Raw genomic sequence first — 14005 nt, 5'->3', positions numbered from 1 at the left:
AATCGACAGACAAATGTATAAAAATGCCCTATCGTGACAAGACCCATCTGTAGACGCCTTTCAGACCTTCTTTGCTTGTTCCATTTTCTTTATGTGTAAACCATTAACAGACGAATCAGTCCTATGGCAGTCCTCTCATTCAGCCCTCTCTGCTGGGCCCTGTTAACAGTCTAGATTACAGCTGGTTCCCTATCTATTTTCTGCTCTCCGGACCCTACCCACCCTTTTGTTATTTTGCCATCCTGTTTCATACTTGTGTCTGGGCAGCCTAGTTCCTGTCCAGGTGAATTCTGGAGAAATTTCCTTGGTGTGAAAAAGCCTCCCTGTTTTGAGCTGTTCTAGGAACAGCAGAAGCACCGTGACAGTTAATGGACTGGGTTTTGTGCTAAAGTTGGTTGGATAAAGTATTTCCTCACTTAGAAATAAAATGCTCAGCAGATTGAAGTAAATGTTCCCTTCCAGGCAGCTTTGCTTTGTTTCCCGAAAGAGGAGTTTATCTCCAATAAAGCACTCATCTAAATGGTGTTCTTGGAAGCGATTTCACATTAAAGTGTGCTTTACATTAAAGAAAGAGTGTATGTAAGACTTTGGTCAGATCTATTTTTATTATTATTCAATATGTATTAAATAACGATACCGCTTTGGGAATTTCACAGGCAGCAAATTAGAAACTTCCTTAACCAATCAAAATTTGAGCCAGCCTGTCCTTCCAGCAGAGAACAGAGTTAGCACTCTCTTGTGTACCTTCTTTAGGTCATTGAGGAGATTGAAGAAATGATGCAGAATTCCCCAGATCCTGAGGAAGAAGAGGAGGTTCTGGAAGAGGAGGATGAGGGAGAAACCTCCTCCCAGGCTGACTCTGTCCTCCTTCAGGAGATGCAGGCCTTGACCCAGACCTTCAACAACAACTGGTCCTATGAAGGTGAGGGCCCTGGTGGGTGGGCTCGCCAAGGATGAAGACCATTCTGGGCCAGGCCCTGGGCACATGCTTCACATGTAGCTAATAGAACCTCAAATCGAGGAGGCTGGTGGCACCTTTCTTACTGGGCATCAGGAGAGAAGTTAGCCTTTTTGGTGGGGAGGTGGAGAAGAGTCAGTTAAACAAAATCAAAAATGGCAAAACTAACCAAAGAATAAGACCAAAGCAGAAAAAGGAGAAGAAATCTGAGCCTACTATCCAAAGTGATGCTACTGTAAAATCAATGAAAAAGGTAATAATAATGATAGCTGATATTTGGGGAGAGCTTTCTATGTGCCAGACCCTGTTCTAAGAATTTCTGTGCATAATCTCATTTCCTCCCCACGCCAACTCCATTAGGATCGAGGTAATTGAGTATCCTGAGAGGTTAAGTGACTTGTTTGATGCCACTGTGGGGGAAATATAATTAAAAACAAAATCTCCTCCTCACCCAGAAAACCGTTCCACAGAGGAGAAGAGAGAAAGAGGACAATTTTATTATTGAATAAGCGTTAAGCCAGAATGGGGTGCACATCACAGGCAGAAAGAAAACCTACTCTCGTCTACAGCTAAGTGGATACAACCCATTACATTAAATAGGTTTTGCAATCTGGAGTCAGGCGACTAGTTAGGCTCCTGTCATCTTCCTTGGTGATTACTTTTCAAAGCCGTGACTCCTAGGGGGTTGGGAAAACATTCCTGAGTCCTAAGACGGGCAAGAGGCTTATTTAGCCATTAAAATGATTGGCATCTCTCTGCAAAGGACCCAGGAAGCCATTCTCAAAGAAAAGTCAGGTAAAGGAGAGAGAAAGTCTCTTCCCTTATTTTCAACAGGGAGAGTCAAGGCTCTAATTTTTTATTTGTATCTGCCCTTACACTACATGCAGGTCACGAGGGGTGGAGCCCGTATGTGAAGCCAGGCAGGTTGATTCCAGAATCTGTACTCTTAATCTGGGTTAGCTCTCTGATACAGGTTTGTAGTAATTATAGTCACACAAAGAAAAAGGCGGATGAGGCGTGAAATGGAAACATGTAACACAGTGAAGGCACAATTGGGTATAAAAGTCATGGGTCTGGAGGGGTAAGGGTACCCATGCTGCAGGAGGGGCCGAGGAGATCTGCATGCAGGCTGGTGGGGACTTGGAAACACAAGAGGGAGAAGGTGGGCCGGGCAGGTGTAAAGGTCCAAACATGGTAAAAATTGAGGCCTGATCTGAAGAACTGTGTCCTGAAAATGAAACTCTGCAGCCCTAAAGAGTAGAGGCCAGGGGATGGCCAATGCAGAAGGAATGTGCTGGGAATGATGGGGCAGACTTGGCTGCCTTCAAGCCGTTCTCAGCCACACAAAGGCCCCAAACACAGCGGCATTCAGCGCAAGACTCCCAAAAACAGCTGAAGTGCAGAGTGAAATGGCAAATGCAGAAGGAGGAGGCAGCTCCAAAGAGCAGAAGAAATGGGGAAGGTGAACCAAGGCAGCAAACACATAGGCCAGAGCAGAAACGGGGAAGTAAAATGGATTCTGGGGCCGAAACAAAAGATCTCAGAAATGGACAATTTGAAACGATGCCTCCCTCCTCCCCTCCACAATCGATTTTATTTTATTTTATTTTTTTAATTTACATCCTAGTTAGTTAGCATATAGTGCAACAGTGATTTCAGAAGTAGATTCCTTGATGCCCCTTACCTATTTAGCCCAACCCCCATCCCACAACCCCTCCAGGAACCCCCTGTTTGTTCTCCACATTCAAGAGTCTCTTAATGTTTTCCCTCTCCCTGTTTTTATATTATTTTTGCTTCCCTTCCCTTGTGTTCATCTGTTCTGTGTCTTAAAGTCCTCCTACGAGTGAAGTCATATGATAGTTGTCTTTCTCTGACTAATTTTGCTTAGCATGATACCCTCCAGTTCCATCCACGTAGTTGCAAGTGGCAAGATTTCATTCTTTTTGATTGCCGAGTAATACTCCATTGTATATATATCCCACATCTTCTTTATCCATTTCATCCATCGATGGACATTTGGGTTCTTTCCATACTTTGGCTATTGTCAATAGTGCTTCTGTAAACATTGGGGTGCATGTGCCCCTTCGAAACAGAGCACCTGCTTGTATCCCTTGGATAAATGCCTAGTAGTACAATTGCTGGGTCATAGGGTAGTTCTATTTTTAATTTTTTGAGGAACCTCCATACTGTTTTCCAGAGAGGCTGCACCAGTTTGCATTCCCATACAATCGATTTTAAATGAAGAAATCTTAGGGGACAAGAATTTAAGATAAAGTTATCTGTATTCCTTTATCTCAGGTTCCCTTTCCTTTTCCCTGATGGCAGACTCTGTGCCAACCAGCCAGGGTTCATTTTTCAGTGTGTTGACATTTCCCATATTCCTGGATATCTGCACTCGCTGCCGGACAGGACTGGAGGGGTGAAGAGGGCATCAGGTCACTGCGCTTATTTTGCTGTCTGGCTATATCTTTTATTTATTATTTATTTATTTTGAGAGAAAGAGAGAGAGAGAGAGCATACGCAAGGAAGGGGCAGGGAGAGAGGGAGAGATTGAGAATCTCAAGCAGGCTCCGTGCTGCCAGCACAGAGCCCGATGCAGGGCTCCAACTCATGGAACTGTGAGATCATGACCTGAGCCAAAACCAAGAGTCGGTCACTTAACCTACTGAGCCACCCAGGTGCCCCTCTCCCCCTGATTCTTGACCCATTTTGCACTTGGAGTATTATAGAAATAGAGAATAAGTAGGAACAGGAACACAGGATCAAAACGGCACATGTCTGTCCATGTGCATTTTTGTGGACAGAGTCCACAGGCTTCCTGGGGGGCTATTTCCTCTTCCTCTTTTGTGTCCCTGAAAGGGGTGTTCATTCTGGCTGTCGGCATATGGGTCCCTCCCTTCCTGGCAGCCCCTCAATTCCCAGTCCTATAAGGGGTTGGCAGGGATCCCCTCTGGAGAGGCAGACCCACCTCAAGCAGCAGCAGCCCCGGGAGCCTCCCCGTCGGGCTCTGGCTCAGATGCAGCTGTCACCTGCGGGATGGCCTCTCCCTGCAGGCCTGAGGCACATGTCTGGGTCGGAGCTGACCGAGCTGCTGGACCAGGTGGAGGGCGCCATCCGGGACTTCTCGGAGGAGCTGGTGCAACAGCTGGCCCGCCGGGACGAGCTGGAGTTTGAAAAGGAAGTGAAGAACTCCTTCATCACGGTGCTGATTGAGGTTCAGAACAAGCAGAAGGAGCAGCGGGAGCTGATGAAGAAGAGGCGGAAAGAGAAAGGCCTGAGTTTGCAGAGCAGCCGGATAGAGAAGGGAAACCAGATGCCTCTCAAGGTACGCGGAGCCCCCAGCGGGAGGACCCGGTGTGTCCGGGCCCCGGATCCTCGCCGAGTCAGGTCCCAGTATTGACCCTGCACAGGACTCGTAAGCAGCGACTGTGAGCAGGACCCCTGGCAGACAGTGGGGCTGTCAAGAGGGAGAAGACACCCCTGTCTCCTTTACTCCCCCAGAGGATCCCGGTCCAGCTGAGGGAGGCGGGACGCAGACATCGGAAAATACTTGCATATGGCATGTGTTCCCTTAGGCAAGACCTTAGAAGGAGGGGTGACCGTGCTTAGTATTGATGGGCATTGTGCCCTGGGACTCAGGGTCAGAATCCCTGCTATTCGTCCTGACTTACCTCTTTAGGATGTCAGTAGGGGTGTTTCAGGATTGAAAATTATGACTCCTTACTGTCATATTAACAGGATTCTCCAGACCTGTGGTTCTTGATGAAGGAAGCTCAGGAGAAATCATCCAAGATTTTTCAAAATACCTTGGCCTAGGCTCTATCCCAGACCCATTGAATGGATCCTAGGCTTGTGCCTTTTGGGAAAAGCTTCCCAGTGAAGGACAGTAGCTTTACATCCACCCTTCCCAGTGGCGGGACATTTTGTTTTCCTCCTTAAGACGCTTGCCTCATCATCCGCCCCAGGTGTCCCGTCCTGCTTCATTCTTCCCTTTGCTCATGGAGGGGAAGTGAGGAGTGGAGGGGGAAGTGAGGAAGCGAGGGGAGCGCAGGGGGCCTGTTGCCCTGAGGGACAAAGATGAGAGTCTCTGAGACTCTACGATTGGTTCTTGCAAAGCTCAGGCTTAAATTTTGGCCTGTCCCTTAGCCTTGGTGTTATCTGGGACACGGTGGTCGTGGGTGGGTCTGGGTAGTTTAGGGAGGGCACCGAGGTCCCTGGAGGCGAGGACTGCGGAGCTGGAAGCGTTTGTTCTTGAGCCCCCCTCCTCTTCACAGCGCTTCAGCATGGAAGGCATCTCCAACATTCTGCAGAGTGGCATCCGCCAGACCTTTGGCTCCTCAGGAACGGACAAGCAGGTACAAGCAATTCCCTTGCTCCCAGCTTTCCTCCTGGACTCTTGCAACTTGGTGATTCCCTGGGATTATCCTGGGACTTGGGCAAGGGGCGGGGGATGCGGGGGTGGGGTTCTTCACATTTTCTTCCTTTCTTAAGGAGGAACGGCCAGTGTCTTTTAAAAGGGGAACCATTTTTGAGCTGTTGCCAGGCCCTCAGGTACAAAGATGGGTACGTCCTGGTCCCTGCCCTCGCGAGGTGTGTAATCTGATTGAAAGGGCACATGCATACACAGAGGAGATTGAGATAGTAGAATAAAAGCACGTAACTGCTTGTGTGTATGTTTGACACATTTGTAGCTGAATCCTTAGGGTTAGAATTCTAGCACTGCGGCGTGGGAAGAGATTTTAGGAATATCTAACTCAGGCGCCTCACTTTGCAGCCGTGAGAGCTAAGGTCCAGAGACGTTAGGTATTCTCCCAAGGCCACACCGCTAGGCGCAGAACCAAGACCAAAATACAGGTCTGGAGGTCTTCTCACTCAGTCCCCCAGACTCCCCCACAACCTTCAGGGTCTCTCTGGTGCTGCCTTCTCCAACATCCCACGGGCCCAAGGTGATCTTGTTGTAGAAGCACCTCGTATCCAGCAGAGGGAGCAAACCCGACATCCAAGACCAAGGGCGGGGTTGAGGTTCTCTCCCCTGTCATTTTTGACAAAAGGGAGACTGTTCGTTTTCAAATTGCTCTGCGAAGGATGAGAAAATATAACCCCCCTCTAAAATGTTCTCCGCTCTCAGCCTCTGCTCACCAGGATTCCTAAATAACCCAAAGCTTCTAGCGTCAGAAGAATGCATTAGATGGAATAGAAGGCTAATATGGTAAAGTCTTACTTTCAGAGACCGCCCCCAACGATGCGGACAGGGTCCTGACGCAGGGGTGTGCACAGTGTCATGGGTGTTGGCGAGAGGGTCTGATTCGGTGGAGCGCGTTTGTTAGAGAAAAGCGCAATCCCCGTGAGAATTGCCGACTCCTCTTCCCAGCAGAGGGACCATACTTGAGTCTCAAGCCCTGCGTGCCCTGTTTGTCTTGTAGTACCTGAACACCGTCATCCCTTATGAGAAGAAAGCCTTGCCTCCGTCAGTGGAAGATCTCCAGATGCTGACAAACAGTGAGTTCCTCTCGTCCTCAGTGAGATGGGCTGCTCGTTTTCCGCCCTCCCTTCCCTGTGAGCATCACCCCTGGTGCCTCAGGCCTGTGGTTTCCCTGAGAACAGCAGCCTTAGATGGGTCAGAATGTGCCCCATATCGCTGTGTCACTTCCCCCTACACAGGGGCAAAACTAAAATACTCTGCAGTGGTACCCAGAGCTGTCTTCTTTGTTTAACTTTCTTTTAACGTTTATTTCCTTGTGAGAGAGAGAGTGAGAGAGAGAGAGAGAGAGAAAATGAGCAGGGGAGGGACAGAGAAAGAGGGAGACACAGAATCCGAAGCAAGCTCCAGGCTCTGAGCTGGCAGCACAGAGCCCGACGCGGGGCTCGAACCCACGAACCGTGAGATCATGACCTGAGCCAAGTGGGATGCTCAACCGACTGAGCCATCCAGGCACCCCTAATTTTTTTAAGGTTTATTTTATCTTTGAGAGAGAAACAGAGCACAAGTTGGAGAGAGCCGGCGAGGGAGACACGGAATCCGAAGCGGGTTCCAGGCTCTGAACACACAGTCAATGCTGGGCTTGAACCCACAAACTGTGAGATCATAACTTGAACCGCAGTCGAGATCATGACCTCAGCCAAAGTCGGACACTTAACCGACTGAGCCACCCAGGCACCCCTGGAGGGGTCTTGTTTTTCCTCTGCTTCCTTGTAAAGGGCAGAGACTTGCCAGGAAAGAATGAGCTGGTGAAAGAGGTTGGGGGCTGGGTGAGGGCAGTGCTGGTGCGCAGGGACTTTCTGGGGCTCACCCAGCAGTGCTCAAAGCCTTGCATTCTCTGCCTTTCCTGTTCTCTTGTGAGCAACTTGAGGTTACTTTGTCCTACTTTGTGGCCCCGAAGAGGGGAGCTTGGTCTATGGGACTGGCTTCGTTTTTAAATTATTACTATTAAAAAAAATTTTTTTTAATGTTTATTTATTTTTGAGAGAAAGAGAGAGAGAGACAGAGAGAATGAGCGGGGGAGGGGGAGAGAGAGAGAGAGAGGGAGACACAGAAACCGAAGCAGGCTCCAGGCTCTGAGCTGTCAGCACGGAGCCAACACAGGGCTGGAACTCAGTAACCACGAGATCATGACCTGAGCCGAAGTCAGACTCTAAACCGACTGAGCCACCCAGGTGCTCCAGGACTGGCTGCATTTTTAAGGAGAAGCAAGGTTTCTTGGGTGGTGGGGTGGGTGAGCCTGACTAGAAAGAACAGTTTTTCCTTCCAGGAAATGACTGCCTCCTCTCCTTTGCTTTGACTCTATTTTCAAATATTAATAAACATTCTGAGCTGCGGGAGAAACCAACGTGTGATAAAGAGCCTTCCGTAGGCAAAATCTCCTTACGTCCACCAGACACTGCAACCCCCGAAGGGCTGAGGGCACACGGTGTTAGCCATCAGTGTCAGCCTGATGCTTTTCGAAAGAGAAAAGTCCGGGGCTGAGATGGGGTGTCAGGCTCGGTGAATCACAAGAATGTCTATCTCCCTGGCAACCGTGCACGGCACTGAGTGACATACTAACCAGGCCGCCCAGCCCAGTGTCACCCTGCTTCAGAGGCAATGGCCCAGCGTCATCGGGCCAGACCGGTGCAGGGCTATTTGATACCCCAGGGGAGGGGAAGAGAAGTTTCTCCTGTTCAGATGTGGAAGGAAGATCCCCGCTGGGCCCCCTGCTGCTACAAAAGGTGACCCAACAGTTTCATGTTTATCAATTGGGCGAACTGAAGCAGGCGGTTCTGGTGAACGGAAACCCTGCCCACACCCATGGATCCGGCGTCCTTGAGAATTTGGAATTTTAAATTCAAAGTACATTGGCTTCCTCTTCCCTCATCTTAAACTCCTTTATTTGCATAAATATGCACTAAGATTTTTTTTTAAAGGGAGCTGACAGAAATGAACTGACATTTATAAGTTGTTTGTGTTTTCACAAGCAGTAAGCACTTGGAAAATAATTTGGACAAATTACGCAGGTTGATGTATGTAAAGTACTCTATCATATTTTTTTTTTAAAGGAAGAGCTATAAATTTATTACAGATACCCATTCAGGAATTCAGTGTGAAATTTTTTCATTTTAATTAAGAAACAGTGGGTTTTATTTACATGTTTCAAGTTTGCTTGAAAAATTTTAATTGGAGTGTTTCCATCATTTAGAACAGTTCGGAAACACAGGAAAGTGAACAAAAGAAAATAAATAATTCATTGTCCCCTCTACTGTGGGTACTATTTTGGTGTTTTCAGCCATAATATTTTATGTCTTCTCCATATAGTTGGGATGATACTGGCTATAAAATTTTGTATCATGATTTTAGTTCTATCAGTTAACATTTGGTTAACGTTCTTTTTATGGCTCTCTCTCCCATCATGTGGGTCCACCACATTCCAATATTTTATTCCTTTTAAAAGAAAAAAACTGCCATCTTTCCTGAATGCGAATTCCACTGCAGGTTATAAAAGCTCTATTTTTTTTTTTTTTTTTTGTGGCAAATCCTCATATGGATTGTGAACATCTCCTCTTTCCTCCTGAACCCAAAGACACAGGCCCAAGACCAGCTCTTGGGGACCGGATGACGCATATACATTTCAGATTTGGGCAATGAACTCAGACACATACTGGCTGAGCGCAACAATTTCATTTGTAAAGCTGTCTTCTTGGTGCAGCATTTAGTCTGCCCGTATTCGGTTGTAAAGTACCTCCAGCCGGTCCAGTTGACACGGATACATGCCTAAAACTACAGAAGAAATAAAAGAAAGGAACACCTGGAGAGCCCTCAGGTTCAGGCTCTTTCTTTTCTCCGGCCGGACCTGTCCACTGACTCACACCCCCGCTCCTGATTTTTGAAATCCAAGTTTCATGACCCTGCCTCCATGGCATAGATACACTATGGTTTATTTAAAGAATCTGTTGATGAAGAATCTGGTTGGTGGGATCCCTGCTCCCCTCATTCCATGATATTATAAACAAAGTCCAGCAACGTTCTTGAAGGATTTGCTCCAAAACTGACTTCCACAGGATGAATTATGAATATAGAAAGTTTTACCTAGTGCAATGACAGAAAAGACTATTGTAAAAAATCTCTAAAAAGCCTTTATTTGTTCATAACTTCCCTATTGTGTGCCTTATACGTGTGAAAATCGTGAAGTGTCTCGATGAGAACTTTAAGAGCTCCCTGAGGGCCCATAATTCCTTTGCATTTCCACAAATTCTGGCACTGTACCGGGCATGAAATAGAAAATAAGTATTTGTGAAAGTAAGTTCATTTGTTGTTAATAAATTGGAATAATAATCTATTTTCGTAATTAGGGAAATTTTTCTAATATCTGTTTACACGGATAGAACGTCTTTAAAGAATTTTATTGGTGATTCGATAATGGGGATGACTGTTATTCTTGACATTAGATTGCATCTGAAGGTGGGTTCTTTTTAAAATTGCTTTATTTATGTTTATGCTTATTAAAGATATATACTTAGGAAATAATGTGGAGATGATAGATGGGAAAAAAACCCCACATATAAGATAAAAGAAAATAAAATCACTGACAGGCCCCTCTGACTCTTTGGATGTATTCTCTCCTTTGTCAGTATGTTGAGTGCTGATTCTTGACAGAAGCTTCTAGGCGTTTGCTCAATACTGAATGAATGTCTGGTTTCCTTGAATCATTTCTCACTTGGGGTTGTTGGACTGTCTGGCCGCAGAAGTGAGCTTCATGCCCTGATGGCATCTCGGCTCATCTCTCTCTCTCTCCTTCCCCAGTTCTCTTTGCCATGAAGGAGGATAATGAGAAGGTGCCCACTTTGCTAACGGACTACATTTTAAAAGGTAAGAGCTGTCCCCAGGCCTCCTAGAGCAGGTCCCCTCCTTCCCAGGTCCCCTCCCCCAGGCCTCCCACTGAAGGCCTGGAGTCCTCTCTGCAGCCTTCCCAGAGTGACCCCTCCTGCCAGGACCTCACAGGGCCAGGGGCCGCCGGTGGACGATTGTGAGGCCCTGGCAGGGACAGGAATTTGTCTTTGCGTGTTGCCAGGAGGCCGGAGAAGGAGATGCCTTTGCCTTGGAGTCACCAGAGCGACTCCACATTAGGGCAGCCAGACCATCACAAGACTGAAAGTTCGGGCTATTTCTTTGGGAAAAACAGAGCCGGGGGTACCTTTACTAGGTTTCAGCTGTTTGAAGTCATGATTAGCTACATCGTTTCCTAAATTTTGTTTTATCTTTTATTAAGGAAGCTTTTAACACATATAAGAGTGACTGGTATAATGAACTCTCATGTTCTCAACATCCTGTTTCAGTAATTGTTGACTCATGGCTAATCTTTTTTCATTTATACCCCTACCCAGCTTCTCCTCTCCATATTATTTCGAAGCAAATCCTAATCATCATTTTTTAAATCTGTAAATATTTCAGTGTACATTTCTAAAACATAAGGACTCTTAAAATTTTTTTTTATGTTTATTCTTGAGAGAGAGAGAGAGAGAGAGAGAGAGAGAGCGCCCGACAGCGCGTGTGCTTGTGCGTGAGTGGGGGAGGGGCAGAGAGAGGGAGACAGAAAATCTGAAGCAGGCTCCAGGCTCTGAGCTGCCAGCATAGAAACCAACTCAGGGCTCGAACTCACAAACTGTAAGATCATGACCTGAGCCAAAGTTGGACACTCAACTGACTGAGCCACACGGGTGCTCCTAAAACATAAGGACTCTTAAAAAACATAACCACAAGGGGTTCCTGGGTGGTTTAGTTGGTTGAGTATCTGACTCTTGATTTCGGCTTAGGTCATGATCTCATGGTTTGTGGATCAAGCCCCACGTCAGGCTCTATGCTGACAGAATCCCTGCTAGGGATTCCCTCTGTCTCCCTCTCTCTCTGCCCCTCCCCTGTGTGTGTTCTCTTTCTCTCTCTCAAAATAAAATAAACTTAAAAAAACCATAACCACAATATTGTTATCATAACTAGAAAAATACAAACTGTCTTAAAATCATTGACTACCCACTTAGTGCTCAGATTTCCCTGTAATATTTTTGTTCAGTCTGTTTGAATCAGGACCTAATGAGAGTCCATACACTGCAATTGGATAATATGTGTCTTAAGTCTCTTTTAATATATATAGATTCCTCTTTCTTTTCTCTTGTTCCTTGAAGTTTATTTCTTGGAGAAACCACATGATTTGCCCCCTACAATTTCCTCATTTTGGCTTCTGCTAGTTAGTTGTGTCCCCATGGTTTAATTTAATAAATTATTTTTTGTTTTTAATAATTTTAAAATATTTTAATAATCATTTCTTTCATTTTTTGTATTTCCTGTTTAACTGGTAGAGCTAGAGGCTTGATCAGACTCAGTTTCAAAAAAATTTTAAAGTTTATTTATTTATTTTGAAAGAGAGAGAGAGAGAGAGTATTTACATATGCTCTTGAGCCAGCGGGGGAGGGGCAGAGAGGGAAGGAGAGACAGAATCCCAAGCAGGCTCCATGCTGTCAGGACAGAGCCTGATGTGGGGCTTGATCTCACGACCATGAGATCAAAAATCAAGAGTTGGATGCTTAGCGGACTTAACCCAGGCACCCCTCATATTTTTTGATAACTGCTACAGTATCAGTGGTTGTCAACTTCTGTTAAGAGACACATATTCTCTGGTTGTCTTTCCTTTTGTGATGTTAATACCTGTATTAGCTTGCTCAGGCTGCTAAAACAAAATACTTAGCTTAAACAATAGAAATTTATTATCTCTCAGTTTTAGAGGCTAGAAGTCCACGGTCAAAGTGCCAGCAAATCCAGTTGCTAGCAAGGGCTCTCTTCTTGGCTTGTTGACAGCCACCTTCTCGCCATGTCCTCACGTGGCCTCTCTTCTGTGGGTGTGAAGAGAGAGTGTGCTGGAGCTCTCTGGTGTCTCTTATAAGGACACTAATCCTATCAGATCAGAGCCCCATCTGATGACTCATTTAATCCCATTTCCATAGAGGGTCCATCTCCAAATACAGCTGCACTGAGGGTTAAGTCTTCGACATGTGATTATTTGGAGAAACCCGAACATTCAGGCCATAATGGTGTCCACTGTTGGTCATCATTGTCCAGATTCTTGACTTCATTAGGCTTTGCTCCATATGCACACACGGTGTTGGGTATAGTTTCCATAGGCTTCTGGATCTCAGTTAAGAACCTCTGAGTTATATTGTTTCCATAAGGATCAGAAAGATTAGTCTTAAGTTTCTGCAGGAGGACTTCAGGCTAAACCTTGGGAAGAACTTCTAACTCTTAAAGGCTTTAAGAGCAAATTTCTCAAAGGAGGTTTGTAGAAATGGGTTCTGTAAGTCTGGGAGCCTGAGGGCTAGACCCGTTTCCCCACCGTGATCCACAGAAATGTCAGTGAATTCATAAAAGTAGTTAACATTTACTGAGCACTTTCTGTTTGCTTCTGAACAACCCTGTGGGGTGGGCAGAGGCACAGTCTATTGTACATATCAGGAAGGAAGCACAGATAGGTGAAGAGATTTCCCTGAGGTCAGAGAATTAGCAAAGCCGCATGCGGGGTTTGAACCCAGGCAGACAAGCACCGGAGACTTATCATTACACCAAAGGAATACCTACCACGGTCTCTTCGTCTGGAAGGAAGACACGTGATCGCAGTTATTCCCAGGTTCCTAAGGGGCAGTTCGGTGCTCAGGACATGAGTGCCTTTTGGCCAGGACCACCCTGTGCTGGGGGGTCCTGACCCACGCTGTGCTTTGACCTCTCTCCTCTCCCCTTCTCTTTTCAGTGCTCTGTCCCACCTAACCTTGCCCCTGGGGGCAGCCTTGCTGCGGAGGTCACTGAGCAAGAGACATTCCATCACAGGGACTGCATGACACTACGTAACCTCCGACGTGTATTTAAACGTGTATAGCTTAACCCGGATTAAACATGAGCAAGCGCGCGGGGTCCTTTGCTGTTGGTTTCTAGTCCTAGTGACCATTGGATGCATGACCGAGGGGCAGGGCTGCTGAGACGCCTCTCCGCCCACGTTGCCTCCAACGTGGAGAGGCAGGCGCTCTCACCGCTCACTTATGTAGTCTGGCTCCAGCCCTCGAAAACAGCTTACATTCTAAGACTAATTTTGAAATAAACCTTCATTTAATTACTATTCTTCATGCGCTTTGGAGTGTGGTGTTTCACACCTGGAGAGAAGGCTGTGTAGCTGCCTTCACGTTGATATCCCGTGGCCTATGGCAGACCACTGGCGTTGAGGGACCAGGGCGCGCCCTGCTGTGGGCTGTGGTGGGGGCTGCACATGGTGCAGTCAGAAGGGGGAGGCCATGCACAGAATCCCAAGGTCTTACTGCTCAGCAGCTTTAAAGGGAGCTGTGCAGTGTGTTCTAGGAACTACTGGCTGGAGGGTGTCAGACTAGCCGGGTGACGGTGAAATTAGCAGATAGGAAGTGAGCCTCGAGGAGGCGCCAGGGCCTCCCCCTGAGACGGCCACATTGGCCACTTGCCAGCCCCTCCGCCGGGACCTGGAGGCTGGGGGCGGGGGGTTGGAGGGAGTATGCTGTGCTGAGCAATCC

General features: G+C 46.8%; 1 protein-coding gene across 3 annotated transcripts in view; it reads left to right on the top strand.

Moving 5' to 3' along the window:
- The window catches only part of FEZ1 (fasciculation and elongation protein zeta 1), a 43508-nt gene extending 29927 nt beyond the window's left edge, over positions 1 to 13581 (top strand). For 2 of the 3 annotated variants that reach the window (XM_058687217.1, XM_058687218.1), the window contains exons 5-10: positions 754 to 922; positions 4012 to 4283; positions 5233 to 5313; positions 6382 to 6457; positions 10233 to 10298; positions 13222 to 13581. In XM_058687217.1, the coding sequence (XP_058543200.1) occupies positions 754 to 922; positions 4012 to 4283; positions 5233 to 5313; positions 6382 to 6457; positions 10233 to 10298; positions 13222 to 13238 (681 nt within the window). In that variant the 3' untranslated portion in view covers positions 13239 to 13581. Of the gene's footprint in view, positions 1 to 753; positions 923 to 4011; positions 4284 to 5232; positions 5314 to 5449; positions 5624 to 6381; positions 6458 to 10232; positions 10299 to 13221 lie in introns of those variants that run through there. The other variant, XM_058687219.1, reaches the window with a different exon arrangement.
- The last annotated feature ends 424 nt before the right edge of the window (positions 13582 to 14005 follow it).

Source organism: Neofelis nebulosa, chromosome 10, assembly GCF_028018385.1.
Source record: "Neofelis nebulosa isolate mNeoNeb1 chromosome 10, mNeoNeb1.pri, whole genome shotgun sequence".
NCBI classification, from domain to species: domain Eukaryota; kingdom Metazoa; phylum Chordata; class Mammalia; order Carnivora; family Felidae; genus Neofelis; species Neofelis nebulosa.
The sequence above is the reverse complement of the archived record's forward strand: the minus strand, read 5'-3'. Positions and strand labels throughout refer to the sequence as shown.